Source organism: Ambystoma mexicanum, chromosome 7q (genome assembly GCF_040938575.1).
Source record: "Ambystoma mexicanum isolate Mex_15411 chromosome 7q, UKY_AmexF1_1, whole genome shotgun sequence".
In the NCBI taxonomy this organism is placed as follows: Eukaryota; Metazoa; Chordata; class Amphibia; order Caudata; family Ambystomatidae; genus Ambystoma; species Ambystoma mexicanum.
The window spans coordinates 880,827,772-880,852,893 of record NC_090941.1 but is presented as its reverse complement, the minus strand read 5'-3'; the positions used below and the strand labels follow the sequence as shown (position 1 = coordinate 880,852,893).

At 42.9% G+C, this 25,122-nt stretch overlaps 1 protein-coding gene across 1 annotated transcript in view; it reads left to right on the top strand.

Moving 5' to 3' along the window:
• The window catches only part of NAALAD2 (N-acetylated alpha-linked acidic dipeptidase 2), a 1,042,620-nt gene that overhangs the window by 857,009 nt on the left and 160,489 nt on the right, over positions 1-25,122 (top strand). Inside the window, exons 14-15 of the mRNA XM_069639397.1 lie at positions 8,398-8,465; positions 18,064-18,155. Of these exons, the coding sequence (XP_069495498.1) occupies positions 8,398-8,465; positions 18,064-18,155 (160 nt within the window). The remainder of the gene's footprint in view (positions 1-8,397; positions 8,466-18,063; positions 18,156-25,122) is intronic.

Genomic DNA, 25,122 nt, shown 5'->3' with positions numbered 1-25,122 from the left:
CATTCAACCTCTCCATGTACAAATGACCTGTTCTGGGTGAACTGAATGACTTAGCTGGAGTGTGTTCATTTATTATGGCACACATTTAGGCCCGCTATCAAGAAGACTGTATAAGGCCAAAGGGCTACATATCCAATTCTTTACTTCATTGGTAGGCAGTAGATTGACTTGAGAGCAGAAGTAAAGTAGGCATGTGGTTTTTTATGTTTTTTACTTTTATCCTAGCATCAGGGAGGTGGGTCCATTCTGTGCACATTAGAGTTTTAATGAGTTTTTATTTCAACTAAGGTGCACAATGTTGCAGTAATAGAGCCAGGTGAGTGGCAAGGCTCTTGGCTATATCCTTTCTGTGTTGAGAATATAGGTAGGCAACACTTATTTTAAACAAATGAAGGTGTGACAACATTTAGCTATGATCAGAAAGACCATTCCGTTCAAGATGAGGACTTGATTCCTTGCAGTGTTGACTGCTTGGGGCATGGGGGTTACTCAAGATGATTGCCCAAATAAAGGGAAGTGTGTTGGTTGTTAAACATTTAATCTTGTATGTCTTAGTGTCTTACATTTTATATTGGCTGTATTGTCTCATCTGATTAGAATCAGTTTCATTGGCATATAGTTAGATGGGTATGAAAAAGGATTTGTTGATCAAAGGTGTCTATTTCATATAGACCCTGACAATCATAGAGTGATTGCTTACGTAGGATAGCACGACTCTGGGAGGTAGTTTTAGATTTGAATAGGCCCACCTACACTTGGGCAAATCACTCTGGTTCAAGAGAACCACTCGAGGGTCCTCCCAGTGATTCCCTTTCAGGGTTGAACAATATTATATGTTAAGAAGTATTGGAGTTGCTGGGATGCTGCTGTTGATGGAGCTAAGCATATTTCTCTGATGTTGAGAATAATTGTTTCTAGGTCTCCGGTTGGCCTACGCCCATGTCTTCAACATCCTCAGCCATTGTTTTTAACCCATACTGCCAACCCCACAAAAGAGGAAGAGGAGTGGTCATTAATGCTGCATTGCTCGCAGCAGTAATGGAGGTGAATATTGATGCTCTGCACATGGAGTCATTTAGCAATAGGTGTCTGTGTACATGTGAGATAGGACACCAAGCCAGTCTCTCGATCTGGTTGGAGTTTGTTTGGGATTTTGACATCATATGTGCATTTTGGCTTGCAGACATTGAAAATAGGAGCGAGATTTGATCCTGGAGGCTGCTGAGGGACATGACCACTGAGTGATCCGATGTTGGGGTTAGGACTGCACTGTGCTTACTGTCTCGATGGCTGTCTACCACTTATTTGTTGCCACCTTCGGCCCTGCAAGCAGAGACCCACATGAACCACCTTAAGGATGACAGGAACTTGTTTTGCATCGGTCTGCCCTCCCATATGACCCTAGAGTCAATAGTTAGGAGATGGGTTCTACAACTATAGAGAACATGCTTCTTCCAGTACTAAGCATCATCACTGCCACCACAATAGATCAGGGGATACCTTCACTGCCAGTTAACACAGGGTTTGAATTTTGGACTTAAAGCTGGTTGTGCTCACCTTTCCTCTGTGAGTTATACCATTTTCATTTGCACTTGGCTGTGCCCCAACACATGATTTCTGTTGACCCTCCTGCTGAACTTCAACTTTAAAGAAACTCCTTCTTTTGGACTTCTAGTTGGTACAGTTAGACCATTTTCTTTCTAGTATGGTTTTTGCAATCTTTTTTTAAAAACAAATGTTCAGTCTTGTCTTTTGCCTGCCTACTATGCTTTAAAATTACAATATTTTGTACTTTTTGCACAGCCATTTAGTTTGGAGTTTGATTTGTTGAACATTTGCAATTGTTAACTACCCATAACAAGACCTTTTCTAAAATGGTAGGTTGGAAATAAAGGGGAAATCAGATGAGAAATGCTGGTCTGCATTAGGATGTAGGTGTGGCATGATTTTTTTTTACATGAATAATGCAATATCCTCAGTTAGTTTTTTCAGAGATATTTGTTGTTTGTGAAGATTTCACAGGTTCACTGCATATCTTTTAGCACTTAGATTTTTTTTTATAGATCCTTTGATGATCCATTTCTAATGGTGGGGTTTTCTCCTAGATCAATATCATTTGTATATCCCCTTGCATGGAGTTTGCATGCCAGTGATTTAACCGCCGTCACTTTTGGGCTGCTTGACCTTTCTCCCCTATCACTTGAGTTTGAACAAGATCTTGTCAAACCACATGTGGCTCATCTATCCCCCAGTCTACAAGTGACCGAAAACCATGGTACAAGGAACGTTTTGCTATTTCAGGGTGAATGTTGAGTGGCCAAGACACCAAGTCTAGTTGCGGTCTTTGAGGATAATTGCTTCAGAAAATCTCCTTGGTGGTTTTGCTGGTCATTCTAACCATACTGTTGGAAGTACAATACAATATATTGTAAGGTACTTTATTGACATGAAAAGAGACAAATATTGCCTAACTAAATAAACGGTATACATAAATGGTGCCTTCTCGTCAATAGTGATAATTTTGGATATTCAACTTTTTTCTACATCCCTATTGCTTTATGTACTTTGACTTCTCAGGTGGCCTGCTAGAAAATATTTTGCTGTTCTCTCTGCTAATTCTGATTGTCCAAGGATGACGCAGAGCTGCATGCTACTTATTCCTGTAAAATGTGGGGATATCAGGGGATCTCAATGTCTTTGTATGATGATTGTGCAGAAAGAAGTCTCTCATGTTCTACTTCTAAGTTGCATTTTGACCAGTTCTATACACCCTAAGCCTTTTGTTTGAGCTGTGTCAGCCAGTATCTAAGTAGAAGCAAATTCACTGATGGGTGTGTAGTCTGGCATCCAGTTGCTCTGTGATTATGCGTTATTCTGACTAGTGTTTTCTGGTGATGATCGGGTTATTGATGGTCACATCATTTTAGAAGATTACATTTATGGTATGGCCTCCATTGTGAGTAGGGCTGTTGACTGGTTTTGTAAACCCCATGTTGAAAATTGTGGCGATTCACCAGGTTTCGTCACTTCTCCCGGGGGGGAGCCCTTTCCCATGAGGCTAGGGAGGTGTGGCAGCGACCCAATAGTCCCTGTAGGGGTGGTTTAATGCAGGAGGACCTCATGGTGAGGCACTCCCCCTTTGGGGATAAGGAAGACCACCAAGGGTACAACGCGTTAAACAGTGTCACATCCCCACATTCCTTAGCCCGTTACCATTTTAAATCACTATATTGAGAGTAGAACTGTAAGGCTCACCTGACTCCCACGGGGGCGCTGGCCTGGTTCGCGCTGCTGTGACCTCGTCTAAGGTGATGCGCAGGGTTCGGAAGACGGACTGGACCGGGCCCCAGATCTGGCTTGTCTGACTCGCAGAAGTATCCTTCTGTCGGTGAGAATAGGGGGTTAACTGTCTGCGGGGTAATGCAATCGGCCTCCCACTTACCCCTCTAACCCTCCTCAAAACCCTTCTGTGCTTCCCCGTAGTGTCTCACCTTAGGGTCTGGAAGGACGAGCTCTCCATCCTGCTTCTGATGCAGGGGCGCGTTGGTATCCAGTTACGTCACTGGATTTTCGGATGGGTGAGAACCAAACTTGCTTGGCTTCCAGGTAAGTTATTCTATAAGTGGTTCCCCTTGTGTCCATGCATTAATGTTCTAATGCTAGTGTCTTTTTTCCCCATAGGGGCCGGGGTACAGAATGCCGGGGAACAGGCACCGACCCGAGGTGAGCGGTGAAATCCTTGTGGAAATCAGGTAAGTCTTTAATGAGTGTTTTGGTAATGTCTTTTCATTCACTCATTAAACCTGATGTCTTTTTCCCCTTAGGGGCCGGGGTCCGAAAATGCCTGGATGCGGCGTGGACCCGAAATGAAAAGGGAATGACCCAACAGTAAGTCTTGACATGGAGTTTTAGCTTCCCTTTTCCCTTCTTTCTCTCACCTTTTGTTCTTGTCTTTTTCTCCCTAGACGGGGGGGCGCGACTGCGAATCCGGATGGTCGCTGCTGAACATGGAGGCGCCCTGTAAAGGTGAGTAGAATGCGGCGCTGCAGCGATCGATGCAATGTGCTTTTAAAAATAAATGTCTTCCTTTTCAGGATTGTCGGCGAAATGTCTCTGGGATGCAGATTTAGCAGGTGAGGCCTTTTCCTTCTTCTGTTCTCTTGTTCCCTTCCTTTGCAGGCGATTCAGGATGCTGGCAGGTGTGGCAGAAGTCAAGATGCAGGAGCAGACATGGTGAGCATCCAGCTGCTAGATGCAGAACAACGCGAAGCACGTGTGGCTGATCGGGTGTGGTTTAAATAGCCTTGGAAGAAGTTCCTAGAATGTGTCCTTCCTCCAATCAGGTATGTATCCTTCCCCGACCACGCCCGGGTGGTAAATGAGTCCCACAGGTAAAGTAGTTCCTTTCAGGCCTCAAGGAGGCCGGGGTTCTGCAGCATGGTCTGCATCAGGTAAGTGCACCCAAACACTTTCATAATGAGCCTGGCGCCATAGGCGCCAGGACGCTGTCCAAAGGGCCCCTATAAGGGGTTGCTGGGACCTTCCCCGGGGACTTGATGTCCGCTTTCGGGGACGAAGGGCCTGAGCCGGCTCCCCGGGAGCGGGCATCATGACAAGAACAATGAATGTCTGTATTACGTGGGGTGCAGCCAAGACAGAATATACTAGGATGAATTAGAGCACAGAAAACACAAGGATTACTGACTCTGCTAGTACTGAGACGAGGTGGCTCACAGGACGCATGAGTAGTACCAAGGAGCCATTGACGACAGGTGTTGATATTATGCTGGGGTGGATTAAGTCCTATAATGTGGAAACAGAAGAAGGACTTAGGGTCTGGAAGGACGAGCTCTCCATCCTGCTTCTGATGCAGGGGCGCGTTGGTATCCAGTTACGTCACTGGATTTTCGGATGGGTGAGAACCAAACTTGCTTGGCTTCCAGGTAAGTTATTCTATAAGTGGTTCCCCTTGTGTCCATGCATTAATGTTCTAATGCTAGTGTCTTTTTTCCCCATAGGGGCCGGGGTACAGAATGCCGGGGAACAGGCACCGACCCGAGGTGAGCGGTGAAATCCTTGTGGAAATCAGGTAAGTCTTTAATGAGTGTTTTGGTAATGTCTTTTCATTCACTCATTAAACCTGATGTCTTTTTCCCCTTAGGGGCCGGGGTCCGAAAATGCCTGGATGCGGCGTGGACCCGAAATGAAAAGGGAATGACCCAACAGTAAGTCTTGACATGGAGTTTTAGCTTCCCTTTTCCCTTCTTTCTCTCACCTTTTGTTCTTGTCTTTTTCTCCCTAGACGGGGGGGCGCGACTGCGAATCCGGATGGTCGCTGCTGAACATGGAGGCGCCCTGTAAAGGTGAGTAGAATGCGGCGCTGCAGCGATCGATGCGATGTGCTTTTAAAAATAAATGTCTTCCTTTTCAGGATTGTCGGCGAAATGTCTCTGGGATGCAGATTTAGCAGGTGAGGCCTTTTCCTTCTTCTGTTCTCTTGTTCCCTTCCTTTGCAGGCGATTCAGGATGCTGGCAGGTGTGGCAGAAGTCAAGATGCAGGAGCAGACATGGTGAGCATCCAGCTGCTAGATGCAGAACAACGCGAAGCACGTGTGGCTGATCGGGTGTGGTTTAAATAGCCTTGGAAGAAGTTCCTAGAATGTGTCCTTCCTCCAATCAGGTATGTATCCTTCCCCGACCACGCCCGGGTGGTAAATGAGTCCCACAGGTAAAGTAGTTCCTTTCAGGCCTCAAGGAGGCCGGGGTTCTGCAGCATGGTCTGCATCAGGTAAGTGCACCCAAACACTTTCATAATGAGCCTGGCGCCATAGGCGCCAGGACGCTGTCCAAAGGGCCCCTATAAGGGGTTGCTGGGACCTTCCCCGGGGACTTGATGTCCGCTTTCGGGGTCGAAGGGCCTGAGCCGGCTCCCCGGGAGCGGGCATCATGACAAGAACAATGAATGTCTGTATTACGTGGGGTGCAGCCAAGACAGAATATACTAGGATGAATTAGAGCACAGAAAACACAAGGATTACTGACTCTGCTAGTACTGAGACGAGGTGGCTCACAGGACGCATGAATAGTACCAAGGAGCCATTGACGACAGGTGTTGATATTATGCTGGGGTGGATTAAGTCCTATAATGTGGAAACAGAAGAAGGACTTGGCGTCTTCTTTCCTCGTCAGAGAACTCGGGAGATTCAAAGTCCTCTCCCGACCCGAGGAGAGGGCTCTGCAGAGTGTCTGAGGCAGTTTGTAACAGGTCCTGCGTCAGAGGAGCTGAACCCAGCTGAAAGCAGGCAAGGCAGTGGCACGACATCCAGGAAGAGGTGGAACACGTGGCCCTCTAACGGTGCAGAGACTGCACTGCAAGGAGCCACAACACGCTGAATCGCTTCAGAAGCAGTAACGAAGCAGATGGCTGTGGCAATGAGACCAACACCAGTCCCTGGAGAGACTGGCACCATGCAACCAAGTCCCAGAAGGTAACGGGAAGCACGGCTGGACCAGTAGGGATGTGGGGGGAGTCGAAAGGTCTCTGCTACATGCAAGGACAAGCGTAAAGCCCATCAGAGGGCCATCTTGGGTCAGGGACCCAAAACAGAGCAAAGCATGCATCGAAGGAGTGTTTCCTCACACTAGTGGCAGGGATAAGCCCACTGATTACCCGAGAATGGTCTGGGACCCCAATGTAAGTAAAACAAGCATCTGAGGAAACTATCCTCACAGCAGTGGCAAAGATAAGCCCACTGATGATCAGAGAAGGGTCTGGGACCCTAATGCCACTGGAACATGCAACTGAGGAAATTGTTCTTGTCACAGTTACAGAGCCAAGTTGACTGGAAGCCAGAGAAGGACTTAGCTGATATAGTGAGAATGTGACAAGAGAAACCCCAAGTTGAAAAATAACTATCAAACACCAGGAGAAGGGAGTCATTTTTCTGGTGGGGAAACCGATTCATTTCAAGTACACTGAGGAGTCACCAGGGTCATTCTCGCTGGCCTTGTTGTTTACTTTATTGAACAGTGCAGACCAGTGCCAGGAGAAGGGAGCCATTCACCTGGTCCAGAAAGTTGAGTGTATATGGAATACAACCCAGGGGAAGCCATTCATTCCCCCGGCATCACTTTGCAAGAGGACATTTTGGCAACACCATCTGTATACCAGGAGAAGTAGTGATTCTCCTGGAGAAGGAACTTTCTGTTGGATTACATTTTTCTTTAGTTGTAGTGCAAGGGATAGAAATAAGTTATGACACAGGATAGTGGAGTTTGATTTTGACCAACATTCTGACATACTCTTTAATATTAGTTTGAGGAAGGGGGAACCCCTCTTAGAGATGGGGATGGTGAGGTTATTTTTTTCCTCAAATGTTTATAGCAACCAACATGGCACCCTTGTGTTGGCTTCCTTCTTCGACACCCTGACAAAATGCAGCATGTCTTATCTTGTGCAGATTCATTCTGTGGGTCATCAACCCAAGGTTCCAGTTCTGCCATCAAGATGTTCATCATGTTTTTAATGGTGAGATCCATTCATTCATCTAGGACGGATGAGTTGTAGCCAAGGGAACGATAGGTTATCAAAATGTGATTGTTTATGTTAAATGTCTGTTTGCTTAGGAAATGTTTATAAGAATTGCAGGTTTTTGAGGCTATGACCAAACATGCAATTCAGTCCAGCAATGTTAAAGCCTAGCCTATTGATCCTGTTAGTAGCTTGGAATGTATAACCAGGTAGGATACAGGCATCTACCTTGGTGGTGAAATTGTTTTTGAACCATGTTTGTCATTCAGAGTATAATGGGTTGTGATCGATCAGAATTAGGAGATGGATAAGGAGGCATTGTGTACCAACCTTACTTTTATTATCTCGGAGAAAGCAAGGACTATGCTGTCCAAAGGACTTGGAAACTGGATCCTATTCTAGATCTAAAGGGGTTAGCATGGAATACCATTGGATCATTCCTCCCTTTCTTGGAGCTAGCTTTAAGAATCTTTAATATATGTTTTGACAAACTTTATAGTTTTGTGATGTCATGAAAGTAGACTTCCTCACACAAATCCCATGATTGAGTAGTTCTACTAAGTTTCAAGCTTTCTGAACACTTTAAATATGCGTTAATGTTCCAATAGTGTGATTATGTCTCTAAGATAGATGTCCATTATGCTGAATTGCTTTGGTTTTTCTTCTATTTGCGAAGTGGTAAATCCTTTGCCTAATTTATAGTATGGTATGCTCCTTTTCTTTAGGATTTTTATCTGCATGTTCTTCAGTCCAGAACTTTGTTTGAGCATTCCCAACAGAAACAGTGAGCAATTATCCCTGTAATGTGTTTGTATCTGGGTTATCAATAGTCGATATGTACATTTTAATACTGTTTTACCTTTCAGGGAACTTCACTTTGAGGGTTGACTGCACTCCACTGCTGTACAGATTGGTGTATAATCTGACGAAAGAGGTAAACACGAGCATTAGCTGCATATGGTATATTGTCATCTCTCAAGTAACCTGGGTTACCAGTGGAAAGATGCTAATCTTTGAAGATCTGTGTCCATGCATTCTTTTTAGCCACTGCACATTCACAGTAACTTTTCAGGTTTTCATATTTATCTTTGATACCTACAGTAAGTAATGTCAATGTTTGCTTAGAGTTTTTGTTTTTCATTCTTATAGAAAAATGTTGTAAAATTACTAAAAATAGGAGTGAATTATTCTAATTAGGGATTTTGGACAGCGCATGACTCACTGCAAATCCAGCCCCATTTGCCAATTTTATTGTATGCAGGGCCCACATTTCACTGTACATCATAAGATTGTTGAGTGTCGCAATAGGGGATGTTGCTGGAGTTGCTTTTAATCAGAAATGCTAAAGGAATTTTATTGTGCCATCATAAATTGCAAATTTGCACTTGGATGATAAACCATGGGGAGCTTGATTGGGTCTGGCACCTTTATCGAAATGGTAACTAATATTGATTGAAGATCATGGTTTCCTTGCATTTTATTCCAGCTCATATTTGGTTGGACGGGGTCTGTCTGGATTCTAAGTTTCCGACAGGTTAGCATCAGGGGCCCAATTGTTTTGCGTAGGTGGGCAGTGTTGTGAATGGCACGCCATACTTTTAATTCAATTTTCTTTTCTCGGATGGTAACAAATGTAGGTAATTCAATGCAGGGGTTTGATTTATTCTGCTGCTAGAGGTTAAATCACAGTGTGGCTGCTTTGGTTTGTATACTATGCACCTTAAGGGTATGCTTCTTGTGTGACCCCTATATAGGGTTTTGCAGTAATACAGCTCTGCAGGAAACAAGGTCCTGACTAGGACATCTTAAATCTTTGATTGGAGGAACTAAAGGATCTTCATGACAGGTTTAACTATATTAATGTGTTCCTTTCTCCAGTGTGTTGACTTGGGTGTGCAAATGAGATTGGGTGCAGAAGAAAGGATTTGAACCACAGAAGATTCACCTGCTAGGTGTTGTTATCGGGGTGCCAAGTGAAATATTTTTTTTGTGCAAATAGAAAAAATTAAATTGGTTTAAACAAACCTTACACAATATAAAATCAACGTTTAAGATATATCATATAATGTGACTATCGCTGATATCATTTATCAAATAATTCTCAATTTATCATTAGATCCTAAAAAGGAGAAACACCCATTCATACATGTTGAACAGTGCCTTACTATAGATCAATGTCCTTTCAAGTCCTTTCAGTTAAACCAATGTCTTTCATAAAGTGCAGCAGTGCTATGACCAAAGCTATTGACAGAGTATTAAAAGATTGTTCCCGCAGTGCATCGTTAAAAATGAAACTAATATTATGAACAAAGCATTCGAAGTACATTATTTTCTCATCTAGGCTTCAGCAATCCATAATCACATGCTTTAGTGACTATGGCTCCAGCATACAAAATCTACAGCAAGTTGAAGCAGCCAGGTCCTTTTTGCCTGATCATCAGGTTATCCCTTGTGCTCCACAAATTCAAGCAAAAATGCATACAAGTCTTTTGCGCTGTAGAAGATGGACAAAGTTGCAGGTAATGTGCGGGGTCCCCATGTTTTTTATGTATTCTAGACACTCTCCAGATGTTGGTACCTAGCCATTGCACTGATCGTATTGCGCCAGTCCATAGAAAAGAGTTTCTTTTTCAGTACACGGATGTCAGAGATTCCCTCTGCCAGGCCAATTCCCCTCTGGAAATTAACAAGGGGGGTTCCTAGGATATGTTTGGGATATTTCTTCTCTGTGAAAGATGGTGAGCTAAAGACTCTGGGTATGTCTCTCGTAACCAGAACCAATGTCTGTCAGAGGGACTCCCAGGACCCCCTTGTTAATTTGCATATTTAAGTAGCTTTGGGTCTCTAAGTTACTAGGGGAATCCAGACGTTGACCCCTTGCTCACTATTCTTATAGAACAAAAACAGAAGGTAACGGGTGCACACCTAAAAGTTGAATAGAGGTAACTAAATTAGTGGGGTGGAGAGGAGAGTAACTCAACACTGGCACTGTGTTGCGGTGAACAAAGTACAGAAAAATAGAAGGTGTCCACGGTCTGTGGATCACTCGCGTCCCCTGCGCACGCGCGAGGTTGTATAGTGACAACCAAATGTTAAGTGAAATTCAATTTGAAGTTAATGAATAAGTACTGTGTCCTTTCAGGTTAAATAACTTATGAAAAAGATATTCAGGAACACAGTTCTTCAATAGTTCAAATACAATGATTGTAGAGAGACCCAATTGATTATAAAGTTGGTTCTTACCAAAGCCTATTCTAGGTCAACTTAATAAATATAAATTCAAGTTGGAACATTAATTTTGGTTTAATTCAACAAAGTGGAGCAAAGGAAACATTCCAACTGAGGATACAAAGTTACAATATTTTCATATTGATACCATGTATTCAAAGGCAATTATTATTAAAAAACAACTCAACGCATTTTGGAAATACAATTTCCTTCATCAGGAGTGATTATTTGTACTGTGGTAGGAGTGATTATTTGTACATATATTCAACACATTCTGTGGTCCAGATTTATGATATCTGTTGGTTGTAAAGCAAATATTATTTTAGGTTGCGCTTATGAGGTTGATACATTTCCAGATCTTTAATTGGCTCAATTTGGCAAAAGTTAACAATACCTGGCATAGGTGCCCCTCTGTGATTCTGCCTGTGGAAAACGATCTAATTTCTTAAATGGAGAGATGACCTGTGTTCATCAGTAACTGTACTAGAGGTTTTCAAAAAAGAGGGAGTCACAAGAGGGTAAGTGACCTACCTCTGCATGAAAAGTAGGTTCCTGTGTGTGAGGTGATGAGTCACCTATCGTTGCTCATAGATCTTGAGACCAATTTATAAGTGTCAGAAGACGGGTCTTGATTCCTTGACTTGTGACTGAAATGTAAGCAAAATATAAAACTAAGCACAAAGTGCTATGTCCAAGGTGCTCGAACGGTATCAAATTAAGCATCAGTTTAAGCTTACCTCCCAACGGGAAGTTATTGTCGTGTGAGTTGAAGGTCTCAGGGTCTTGGATCACAAAAACAATTATGTCGTCCTTATGGGCAAAGAAATGAAAAAAGCCTAATTCACTTCTATGTAAGCAGTATATAAGTTCAAATACAAGAGTCTAAATTATGGAAATGCGTGGGTTATCTAATGCGGTAAAAAGTGTCAAGAGGCGTAAAGCCTGTGATAGTTACTTGTGGAGCCGTCGCCTTGTGGACCTAATCTTAAGAGGGAGTGCCATTATGTTGTTAATTCTTAAGAGACTAGGGCCAGTGGAAAGTGCACTGCAATGTCTATTCTATACGACTACTAGGCATAATGGTTAGTGGTCCAGTGAGGGATGAACAAAGAATGGGGAGGCGTTATGCCTCTGCCAGTCATAAACAGTACAGTTACCCAATAATGAATAGCTACTAAGAAAGTTGCTGTAGTGTTTAATTTTAGATAATGATGTGTCAAATATTCCCAAGACCCCCCCTTGTTAATTTGCATATTTAGGTAGCTTTGGGTCTCACCCTAAGTTACTAGGAGAATCCAGACGTGAACCCCTTGCTCACTATTCTTAGAGAGACACAGCTCCTCCCTACTGATGAGGTCCAACCAGACTGAAACACGTGTCTGGGGTTGCTGTTGCTACTCTTCTTCAGAGGAGAATTTCCCAGCCTTTCGGTGCTGGACTGCCCCAAGGCAGGACAAAGACTGATATGTTTGGGATATTACTTCTCTGTGAAAGATAGTGAGCTAAAGACTCTGGGTATGTCTCTCGTAACCAGGACTAATGTCTGGCACAGGGACTCCCAGGACCCCCCTTGTTAATTTGCAATTCCCCACTGGGACATAGCCTTTACACAAAACCTGACAAAGAGATTCGCCTTTGCTCAAGTTCTTTTCCCAATTTATTTAAACAAAGATTGATTTGGCTACATAATACATTTCTCACATAACAAATGTTCCCAAAGGGTGTACATATTTAAAGAAGCTAAACCCAATTCAAAACAAAGTGCTACCATGGGAACGCTCATCGGGAGGGATAAAGCTATTTTCCGTACCAGTCCTTCAAACATTTTGAAATCAAATGAGAGACTGGTATGTTTCCACTCTGTAGATGAGTGCCAGTACTACATTGTCTACGTAAAATCTTCTTACTGAGATGAAACTTAACAAACATGCTCAAGAGGTGCCGTATCTGGAAGCCAAATGCTCTTGCCTTTACCTTAATAATATCTACCAGGGTTTGGTGGTTCATGCAAATCATCAGTTTGAATCCCAGACATGTCACATTTTCAAGTTTTCTCCCAGCTAATTGCTACACCATGTTTTGTTCCCCCCCCCAAAAAATACTACTTTTGTCTTCCTTTCATTGATGATTAAGTGGTTTAGTCCTGCGTATTCTCCAAATGCATCAATTAGTCTCTGAAGTTTCATACGAGAATGGTCCACAAGTATGGTGTCATCCACCTAAAGAATCAGGGGAACTTTATGTCCAAAAACTCGACGGCACATCAATAAGTCTTATTGAAGGACATCTCCCAGGCCTACAATGTAGAGGTTAAACAGCAGGGGCACCAAAATACACACCTGCTGTAAACCCCTCTCAGTTGTTAAAGGCCTGGAAAGGTAACCACGCATATTGAGCTGTACCATAAGGGAGGAGTCTTCATATGATCGAATCAGAATACTTGCATGATGTTACTCTGTTTTATGAGTGTGAGTAATCTGTACATTTCCTTTCTGCCTTGTTATCTAAAAATGGTACCTATTGGTTTCACTCCTGGGTAAGCCCATCATACCACTTCACTACTTTAGAATGTTCAATATTCAAAATGGAGCCATGTAACAATGCAAACAAGAACAAGTGGACATTGGCTTCCTCATAGAAACTATAAATATCTGGACACTATCTATATGCACAGCGTTATGGCTGGTAACAATCAACATGTGAACATCCTGCTAATGTTTAGCCATGTGCCTTTTTGGCTCCTAATTCCATCGTTGGACCATCTCTGAAGCAATTACATAAGCAATACGCTCCTGTAATTCCATCCAGTCTCCACCATTCAGTTCACCTGCTTCATGACACCTGACTTTGATTCCATTTTGCACCATCAAAAATCTTACACAAACTTGTTTAGTCCCCATCCATTAGCCAAATTTGGACACCATCATGACATACCACATTTCTCCAAATTTTATGTCAAGATTCACCAATATTCTCATGGACAGAAACCAAAAAATCACAACTTCAATGTAGGTTTATAAACCGCTAAATTACTTTGCAGCCTCTAACAAACAATGAGGTTGCCAAGATCCTGGGACATGCACAATGAGAATCGGGGGGTCACATTTGAAGCACGGTATGCGATAGACTGAAGTACTGGGGTGCGGAGGGGTGAATAATAACCTTTCACTCATGGTAGCAAAAATCTTGCACTGGCTCTGCATATGATACAAGTCGGGTGCAAATAATTTGTGCAAGCACAAGTTCCACCTCTGAAACCCGGACCCTGCACAACTACCATGCAGGCTGAAGGAAACCACCTTGTTCACTCTCACCTTGATAGCGGAATCAAAATTCATGAATGTTCCAAGGCCACAGAATATCAGTTTGCATCAGTGTCCTTATCCCATGAACTCCTTTTTTTCATGCAGGAATATACCTTTCAGAGCCTAGCAACTCAAACCTGACTGTGCCAAAATGCTGCTGCTAGTTTGTGCGAGTTGCTACGCAGTGCTTCTCAAGGTCAACCTGATGCCATTGTCACAATTGAACAGGCACACATTGGGAATTGGACAGAGTTGATTTATTAAATGTCTGCATGTATGAAAAATTCAGCTCAAATTGCCAGTTCAGCTCAGCTCAAAGGTCAGTTCGTTTAAACAGGAAAGTGTCACTTAAAGGTGTGACTAAAGCTGGCCAGGTTACCTTTTCCAAAATACATATTTCAAGCTGTAGGCAGCACACGTCACACACACAGTTGCTTTATATCTATTCCAAAGCCGGAGCAGGTCAAACTATTCACAATAGTGAAGCCAAAGTGACTTTTCTCACAGAAGCAGAGGACCACACACATGGCGGGTATTCGAAAACTCCAAAAGTAAGATGGCAGACGGCGTTCTTAAAGCTGCAGTCTGCACCCCAAATGATACAACTGTTAAAAAGCACATACTGAATAAACTATTAAGAACCAGTTAATCTGCTGCCATATTTCAAACCAAGACTCTGGTGCACCCACATTTCAGATGTCCAGAGAAGATGACAGCAGGCTTTAAGCACATTGGACGACAAGGCACAGTAAGGGTGTTTGGAGTCAGGTGAGATCAGAATTCGGAACAGGTTGAAGGTTGCAGGGAGGGTGAAATGAAGGAGTTTGGAGGCAACCTTACAATAGGTTGTAGAGAGCTTACTCAGTTGTACTGAATCGGCCTGAATTTAATTTCGGAATTTCAAAAAATGTTTCATCCATCAATAATGACATTGTGGACATTATGAATTTAAGTGGCAATACATGTAGCCATATATCCAGCTAATGTATATAATAAAGGAGATCTGTTATGTCAATCATTCTGAACCACTCACAAAAATCTATGTGCTTGAAACATGGGACTATTCGCAAGATCTTATGCATAGTGTGAATGTAATGCATGTTTGGGCTTGTATTAATCCACTTATGAAGGTTGGTTTATCTGTGTTGGAAAACTGAGGACACCTTGTGGAAATAAATGGCATTTGAGTTAGGTGCATTTGCCATCAAATTAAGTAAAAGCCCCATGTCTTCCCATTAACATAAAATGTGAAACTGAAAATAATGTATACTTTTTTAGGATCCTGAAACCAATTGTTTTGTAGATTAAAAACTCCCCTTTAACTTCCCATCTCCCACAAATAGGAAAAATATTACAATTTTGAAAAATAAATAACTCCATGGAGAAATATGCCACCAAATTGTGCCACGTGTTGAATCGTACATTTCGAAGCACAGCTCTCAATAGTTATTGGTTCATTAAGTTATCACATTCCTGTCAAATCATAGGAAAAAAGGCAATGGCTATCAATGTGAGTAGGATGCCCCCACCAAATGTTCCCTGGCCTCCCCTAGTGCTGTATTGATCTCTTCTCTTTCAACACCCACTACTGATGCTCCTCTGCAGGATATCTGTAGTGGATGTTTGGCCTCCCCTAAGCTCCTGAATGGAGCAGCCCATCATGCTCCCATTTGTGTAACCAGACCTTTCCGCCTGTTTCACACTGAATCTTCTCTGTTGGGCCCAGGTGCATTACAATGCTTGTAGTCCCAGTTCCTCTTTGGATGTTACGCAAAATAAGGTCTAAGAGTCCCTCTACAGCATAAACCTGACCCATTGACGTATGCTTGGGTGTATGGCCCCTGGGAGAGTCTCAACCATGCTTTAGCTTACTGCGCTTTTCACAGAGGAGACATTTCCATATGTTTCAGTCTTTGTCCCACCGTAAGGCAGTCTAGTACTGAAATACTAGGTAAATCTCATCTGAACAAGAGTACCAACAGCAACCCCAGATACGTGTTTTGGCATAGTCTGACCTCATGAGTGAGGTAGAGCGGTCCCTCTCTGAGCACAGTGAGCAAGAGGTCCAAGTCCGGATTACCCTGGTAACTTGATAGTACGGGCTTGATAGCTAGCATTAGTGAAGTAAGTTGTGCTTTGTCTGCATACAGGAGAACTCAGAATATGTTAATTTGGTGATTGGTGAAAGGGCGATTTGTTAGTAAGTTAAGGGCTGTCAGCCAAGGCCACGTTAGCAAGAGTTCTGCCATCTTGCTTTAGGCCCAGTTAGAGGTTACCACTTCTGTAAGTAAGAGTATTGGTCTGCATCTTGGAGCTTTTGTTTTGCTAATCAAATTAGTTTATTCATGCTTTCCCCAGCCAGTATTCAGGCAGTCAAGGTCCCCAGCCATGGCTGTTGAAGAGATTGGCTATTGTTGTGAGGCCTAGCAGCTGACAGGGACTGGTACTGAAACTCATTATAACATTCTTGTTCCAGACGATAGATTTAGTGTTCCAGCTGTGAAGTACAAATTGAGAATAAGTCCTAGGGTCCAGGCATTGCCAATGCAGGGCAATAGGTTTGGGTTATACTGCCCCCATTGTAAAGAGGTGATGCCATCGGAACTGCACCAGACACACCGAGTAGAGCAAATAAATCAGAGAAATTAGTCCCCAGGTGCAGTGTCTCGGCTGCATTTTTTATAAGGATGCGTGCTAGGAAAGCAGCATGTTTCAAGACTGGAGTCACAAGAGGTGTTTTCCAAAAGGTACAGCTGTGAGGTTGAAAGAGAAGTTCGGGGTTGCCAAGTTGTCTGGTTTTATGAGAAAGTCCACTTAATTGTAGTTAACACAGGGTGTTCACTTCGCTCTTCACACCCGCTCATGATTCGGTCTCTTCGAGGGGCATGCACATCACAAATTATCTGAAGTTGTTCTGACCAATAAGGAAAGTCTATTGGTGTAACAAGTTACCTGAGTGACCAATTAGAATACACTATTTTCTTCTGACTTCACAATTAGATCATTCGCAGGGGATTGTGATCATGTTGTCATAGATAGGTTATTGACCAATGGGATTGTAAAATATAGATGTTTAGATATTTTTTTTAATAGGTTCTAGCCAATAGTAAATGTGTGACTTGCATTCGATAAGTGTTGGATTTGCACATTTTGTGCTTTTCTGCTATAAAACCTGTAACTGGAATGGGCGTGTCGAGAGTTTTCAGTTTTCCAGTTCTACAGAGCTGGCTGGCCCTACCGGCCGTGTTTGCATGTAATACAACTTGTTTTTCTTGCAAAACTCCTTATTGACCCCTCCGATTGTTTATCGATCGGTTTTTGGGCCTACCTTTCATTAGCGATAAAGACCTATCCCGGCAAAATGAGATAGGCATCGAGTTTGAAACTGAGGCCATAAATTGGCATATAAACGGCATCATGCATTCCAGGGACAAGGGTCTGCCTCAACTCCTGTGCACTGCCTTTGGGGGTAGGTTTGGCCCATGAGTTCCCCTGGAAGACCACCACCCATGGCTTGATAGGGGTCCTCTGCAACCCTTACCAGAGTCATGCGCATGACCCTGTCACAGGCGTGTCCCATCTTGTAGATAGTTTGGTTATTTACCCACCCATGAACATGCTAATCCAAATTTCCAATCCCACACACTGTGTTCCTTCCAAAGCATGTTTTACTGATATCTCTTTGAGCAAGTTCCATCAAGCAGTAACATCAAACTTAAGCATGCCAGTATTATTTCTAAGTAGTCTTTTGGCATATGATTTAAGGGAACGGATTTGTGGCAATGAACATTAGATTCATCCTGTCCAGAAACAGTGTGTATGTAAATGTGATTTTTAATGCATAATTTTCATGGGCACTGTACAAAGAAAGAGCATCTTTTGGGTTCAGAACATCTTCTAAATAAAGCTCGAATGAACTGGAAGCTTGGTTGTGTGATACATGAAACTGATCATTTCTTTTTTTCAGAAATATTGTGCCTTCTCTGCTCCTTTTCACAGATCTCAAGCCCTGATGAGGATTCTGAAGGAAAGTCTTTGTATGAAAGTTGGCTTATAAAAGATCCTTCACCAGAAAATAAAGATCTTCCCAGGTGAGCAATGGACAGTCCTTTGTGTTAAAAAAAAAAATGCCTGGCAACCGATCAAAACCAAGTGCCCTGACATGTGTTGCAACATTTAAATCCTTGCTAGATGCTCAAGAAAATGTAAATTCTATGTGGAGTGCTGCCACACTTAATTAGGGGTGTACCAAATAGTCGTTTAAGTATTCGGCCGAATACCGAATAGTTAGATAAGTATTCGGCTGGAGCTGAATACGTGCCGAATAGTTGCCTTTTTAATAATAAAGTTATGTAGACGAGAAAAACCCTTTGTAAATAAAAAATGCATCCATTTGTTATTTCATTTCCTCTTCTTTGTTGTCTACAGAAGATATTTGGGTAAACTGTGAAAGGAATACATTATCAGAAAATAAACTGGTCAATAACAGCACAGTTTGTATTGTTGTGCGTTCATGGGTGTTGCTTGTTTGGCAGGACCCAAGTAACTAAGACTAGCCCAAAAGTATAGTATGCAGTCACAGTGAGAGGGGACCAGGATGTGTCTACTTGTACTTTTAAATGTTCCTTTGGACCTGCCCAGTCTTTAGCCTTCTGGCTCTAGCAAGGCACTGAAACACAAAAGGAGTCATCACAAATCCAATTACTTAAACATTTACATATTAGAATAGGCCCTACAAATAACAAAGAAACAACTTCAAAAGTAATTCCCCACCCAGTCTTTCCTCATGTTCTACAGGTTGGGTGGGCCCTGAATTAGACATTATGGGTGCTGTAGGTGGTGGAGAGAGGAGGGAGACGGTGCTACTTTCAGTAATGTGAATTACAGGTCCAACAGGTCTCCTGTTGAGGGGTTGTTAAAAGCTGGTTGTCACAGTGCCTGCTGCGTTTCGGCTCCCTGCTGACTGGCCGTCGGCAATTAACCCCTACATATAGGATTCGTGGCAGGTAATTAAGTTGCTTGGCGAGCTTAACAGCCTGTGTCTCCCGTTCCTAGCTTGAAAACTGGAATACATCAGTCAGTGGAGACACGTGACAAATGTATTTCTAGTACTTGTGGCAGCCGATTTCGTTGTGTTTTCTCGAATGGAGAAGGAAAAGAAGTAAAGCCCAGTCACACTACCATGCTGATAAATATGATGTTCTTTCTGCCAAGGACAGCATGCAGCTAAGAACAGTATTGTGTTTACACAAGCATGCTCACCTCCAGGATGTGTATAGCGGAATTAAAAGTGAAGGAGTTCAGTGGTGCTCACTCGCCCAGATTGACCAGTATGGTGTGAACCAGGGCGAGTCCTTACTCCTGTTAGTGGCCTAAGAATGCTGCCTCTACACAGATTCACTTGCACCTCCTGGGGAGCAATCGCAGGAAATTGTTTTGTGTGCCATAAGTGTCACCAATCACAGCTTTTCTGGTGAGTGGCAACACAAGTTCTGCTTTGGAAGGTGAAAAAGTAAATTGCATTTTGTAGTACTTTTCCCCTGAGGAATGTGCACGGCAATCATTTGGCTGTCAGTGTGTCGATGTGAGAAATGTATATGAATATATATATATATATGCAACGTACGATTTGCTTATTGGATAACTAAGCACAATGCAGTTTTTTTGTTGGAACGCAAAACTTGTATTAACAGACAGGCTACTGGTGCAGAAGGGGTGTGAGGTGTTTGAGGGGGGGGTCTATTTCGTTCAGGACAATTCGCACAGCCAATTTAACAAAATTCAGTGTTCAAGTAAAAGAAGCATTCCTGCGCACCCATGTGCGGGGAAATGTAGATGCACAGGTGCTCCATGGAAGCACCAGGAGACAGTGCAATGTAGTATTTATTTCATAGCGGTTTGAGGTGAAAAGTTGCAAACATCTCAGGGTTGGAGGAGCGGGAGACACTGGTTTTGAGCAGAAAGTTTGACATGCAGGAATATTAGAGCATATTTCATATGAGCACCTTCCAAACACACTTTCACTAGAGAAATCTCATTTGGTATATGCACACAGAGCTCACTGAGAAGCCCTGAGAGATTTGGGGCAGGAGAAGACCTTTCAAGGTGGAAAAGGCCAGTCTTGGCTTGGGGGTGGAGATCGAAAACAGTCATGGACTGGCCTCATAAACGAAAGATTCCTGTGCAACTGAAAATGTCACATGCGTATTGCTTTTTGAGACAACCCACCTGCCGTACTCCTCACGCCTTCATGTGAAGGCAGGGCATATTCACTTTTAAGCCTTTTAAAATCGATTTTATCCACATGTAATCTTTAAAAATATTTGAGAGGTAATAGAAAAAAATGCATGACTACCATGTGTTACATGTAGGGCTGTAACTTCGGCTTCAAGTACAAGTCAAGTAACTATTCTGTCGATTACCCGACAAATGATTTACAGACGGATTTCGGCCGAATACTTATTTGAAGCCTAATTTCGGTACAACCCTACACTTAATAGGTGATGTCAAATGTACATATTGGTCATAGCCCCCTATCTCTGGCACCACTTGTTTTTTGAAAAATAACCCTCTAAATAACTGAGTAGTGTTGATCTGAAAAACATCCATATTTGACAAATGAACCATTGCATGTTTTCATGCATTGATTTTCTGCATGCATAAAGTTGCATTTTGATGGCACGAATGGCCAGACAAGACGAGGAACTGTAGAATTTAAAAGTGCTTAAATCAAAGGCAAATATTAAGAGATTGAGCCACCCAGACATTTCCATAGGTATTATTGTTGAAGTATTTCTGGGACTGTTAGGAAGATTTTCTAAGAGGCACAGTAATCCGGTCCTAACCCCGGGAACTACTAGTGGTTCCCTCAAGCTCGTCAGTGGTGGTCTTTTCAGAGCATCCCTAGCCTAACTCAAAGAAGGAGGTAGAGTGGAGTGGGGTGGTTCACAGGTACAGTATACATTGTTTAATACCAAATAAGAGATGTTCCACATGCTATATTTGAAAAAGAATAAATAAATCCTAACCTTAAGAAAATGCAGAGATAAAAACTATGCACTGACGAGTAAGTAAAGCTTCGTAAAACACAAGTTTTAACGTAGCAAGTTAGTATCAGTTTTACAAATATTTCTTTTAGTCCTTCCTGAAAAAGAAACCACACAAGAGACCATTATTACGAACTGGGGCAGTCTTTTGGAGTCTGGGAGCGGGAGGAAGTTATTTCATTAGAGACCCAAAGAGCAGTTCCTGGAGGACCATTGCAGGGAGAACCTCATAAAGATGAGGCTGAGGGATGAAGAAAGAATCAAAGAAAATGCTCATCTGCTGCCTAGAGGGTCAGGTGATCAATACTCTGGCGCCAGGTAAGCAGTTCTGCAGGATGCTATTGGCGGCTTCCGAAGGCTATTGCTTCATGGGTTTTTCGGCACCTGATAAGCAGTTCTGCAGGATGCTATTGGCGGTTTCCAAAGGCGATTGCTTCACGGGTTGTTCAGCAAACACAGTAGACTTCAGTGACCACACACCAACGCAGATAGGACACCCAAACCCTTGGGAAGAATGATTATTCTTGATGTTGGATTCCCTGGTCAGGGGCTGGAGCTAGAAGGGGAGACAGCTGAGTCTGTTGCCGTCTGCAGTTGCCAGTGATGCAGGGTTCACACAACCTCCTTGGGCACAGAATCCTGGTTCTGAAGTGAGGGTTTGAGTGCCAAAACTACTGCAAAGGATGGATATCAAAGAAATATTGAACAAAGCACATTGTAGAGGAGGCAGCTGCAGAACATAGGCCAGGAAGATGAGTTTGGCTGCAGGATTTGAGGCAGCAAATCCTCTGGAGCTATCTAAGTGAGAGGTGACGGTACCAGAGTTCTTGCCTGGGGTCCTTTTCAAAGATTCTCTGGTCTGTTCAGCTTAGGGTGTCTTCAAGGTTCTGGCCTCTTCCAGGTCAGGTGATGCAGGCACTGTGAGAAGCTTCAGGGAGACGAAGTCTTGGAGTAGGAGCTGTAATCCAATTGCTCCTTTCGCCTGATCAGGTGAAAGGAGCACCACTGTGGATTCCTTCTGGTCTACTTTGGAGGGGTGAGCTTTGTGGTCCGATTCTTCAGGGCAACAATGGGTGCTGGTGCAGAGCTTGGGTCCTTCCTCGAGCATGCAGCCTTCCAAAAAGCAGGTTTGGCGATCCAAAGGAGTCTGCTTTTGTTCTCCTCAGGAACTGAGTGAATTCCACACCTAATCACACACCAAACATAATTTAAACAGAGGGGTGGTTTGGCAGTGGCAGACCCTATCTCCAAGCATACCCATGCATATTCTACACTCACCCAAGCAGAAATCTGATTATGCCTGTCACAACTGGTTTCAGGCTGACTACATCCCTCAGTCCTGGGGGACATGCATCCAGTGGCCAACAATGGCATCTTTTTGACATACAGAAAGACAAGGGCTGGTAATGTGACCTCTCCGGTCTTTGGTGCAAACAACTGCAATCTCCATCTTGATGAATGGAGGAGATTAAGCCTGGCTGGAAGAAAATCAAATCAACTTGGAGAAGCCAGCAACAATTACAGGGAGCTACCAGGTTTGGTAAAAAGGGGGCTTTGTGTTTCACATGGATTTCCGACTGTCTACGTTTCAGAAAGATTATTTTGTAGGCTACCATAGCTCCAAACCTTCAGTGGCAATAAAGTGTAATGGGGTCACTGCTAAAATTTCAATTAAGAATTGGAGCCAAAAGCTGCTCATTAAATAGTTCATAGGACTTTCAAAAGTGAGGTGCTATTTTGGCCGGGAGGTAACTTGGCATGGGTAACTTTGTCTCGGGCGGATAGCTCAGTGGCAACGTGCTTGTCTTGGAAGCAAGACAACACGGAGCAACACGGGTTTGATCCCCGGGTCCGCGCTTAGAAACCTCTGGTTATTAAGCACGTTATAAATAACCTATCATATATAGGTATCAGAGAAATAATTCTCATAGTGGGTTTAAATTTTACTGTTGGGGGCCAATTATCATAAATTGCCCCATAATTACTTTTCAAAGCAGTTCTGATTTTGTTTCGAGGACATTCATTATTTTTAAGTATGACAAATTAAAGAACATTGTGTTAATATGAGCCTGGTTCAGTTTGTAAATTCTAGGTAGAACATGATTTGCCAAAGAAACTACATAACTCTGTTGTCCGCAAAATTCCAACTGCTTCATGGCAAGTGTTTTTAATTATTTTGGAATTGCATACAAGGATGTCTTTTAGGCCAGATTCAAATATTACACAGTCTTGAATACAGAATTGGCAATTTTTCAAAATTAAAAAAAGTAATTCTCAATCACATCTGTGCAACTAGAGAGACATGGAAATTACTTTTGTAATGATGGATTAGAACTTTCAGAGATTCATCTTAGAACTATACAGCTGCAAGTCTGACTTCATAAACCTTTTCAGTCTCTGGGGAAAAAGGGGTTGGTGCACTGCGACCTGATGGCTGCAGCTCCCAGAGTTTAACATGCTCCCTCTTCTATGCAGGGGACCTCGGTCTCCTCGCAGTCAAATCACCAAGGTGAGATCCGCAGTCTTTCAGAGAGAAGTCAACGACTACAGTTTATTGCAAACCACAAAAGGGTCAGTCCGGTACTATGAGTACTCCAGAACCTTAAATCTATAATTATAGCACATCAGAGAAGGAATCCCTCTGAATGTTAAATGGTGCTTGTAGTGACTGACTGTTTTCCTGTAGAAAGTTACAAAACTCCCCGTTGGATGTAAATGTGCCCTATCGTACGATGATGTGCCACCAGTCTAGAAAGTGTAAATCAATCTGGCTGCCTATTAGCGCCATTATAAACCAAAACAAAATTAGCGGTACACTAAACTAATTAGTTTGTGCTACATTAGCTCTACCCCATAAAAGGCCAATGTGCATTAAACAAGTATTTACGGAAATCTAAGGGAACATATTTTAGACCTTTATCCCACCTTCTTATGGATTCCTTAATATACATTTCAAACTCTATCTTTTGTGTACCTGGATACTAACAGCAAACACGAAAAGTCCTTGTTAGTCTTCGTCGACCAGTGTCTGCAACATCAGTTAATTTGTTGCATTGCTCAGGACCTTTGTCATCCTTAATTCGGAAGCATTCAGTTTAGGGTAGTGTTGGGGAGATTTATAATTTTTATGCTTCATCTCCTCTCCTAGTGAGACCCCCGTCAATTATTGCTGGAATCTGGACCTTTCTTTAGTCCTAAATAATTGGAACCATTTTCCACTCATTCATTCTCATGGGCTCCGTCTTTTGAAACTCTGTTCTTTGTGTTTTACTGTCATATGGAGTCTACTTTCCTCCGTATCTCTTTTTAAGGCATATGTAATTTACTGTGGCAGCACACAGCTGCTTATGGGCAGTGTTGCTGGGGACCCTTCGGGTCCTCCTTTGAGATTTGTTTTCATATCCTAGAGTAACTACTTAGTATTTCTCCTAAAACATAATAGTCTGAGAGATTTGCACACATCACGATGTGGAGTGCCAAGAGGATACAAGTCTCTGCTTCTGGGATTTTTTTTAAATCACATAGACAACCCTCTAGTTATGGCTGGTGGCAGTGGACGTGTTCTACCAACTATTGTGTGAATTTTCTACCGCAGGCTAGGTCCATAGCCCCGGTTATACACAATAGGGTCACCTAAGTGCTAACTTGGTGGCTCCTTTCTTTTTTGGGCATTGAAAGTGTGGCTGTTCTTTGTCAGCCCTTCTTCTACCATCCTGGCAGGTGGAGGCCTGTGTGTGTGTGTGTGTGTGTTTTGACTTTGGCGGGAACCCTTGGGTGTCCCCGCCTATGCTCCAGGAAGTGGGGGAGGAGTCTTTCACTCCCCTGCCCTTTGTCTGCTAGAGTGCCTGAAAGGAACCAGCTCCCACTGGGGGTCTAGCTGTCCTGATTGGACAGCCACCCGCCTGTTTCTATTAATTGCTGATAGTTTGCAGAGAAGTGGTGCTGGAACTGTGTAAAAGATGTGGCTCCTGAGGTGAAAGGCAAGTCGGCCACTGGAAGCTGAAAGAAGACA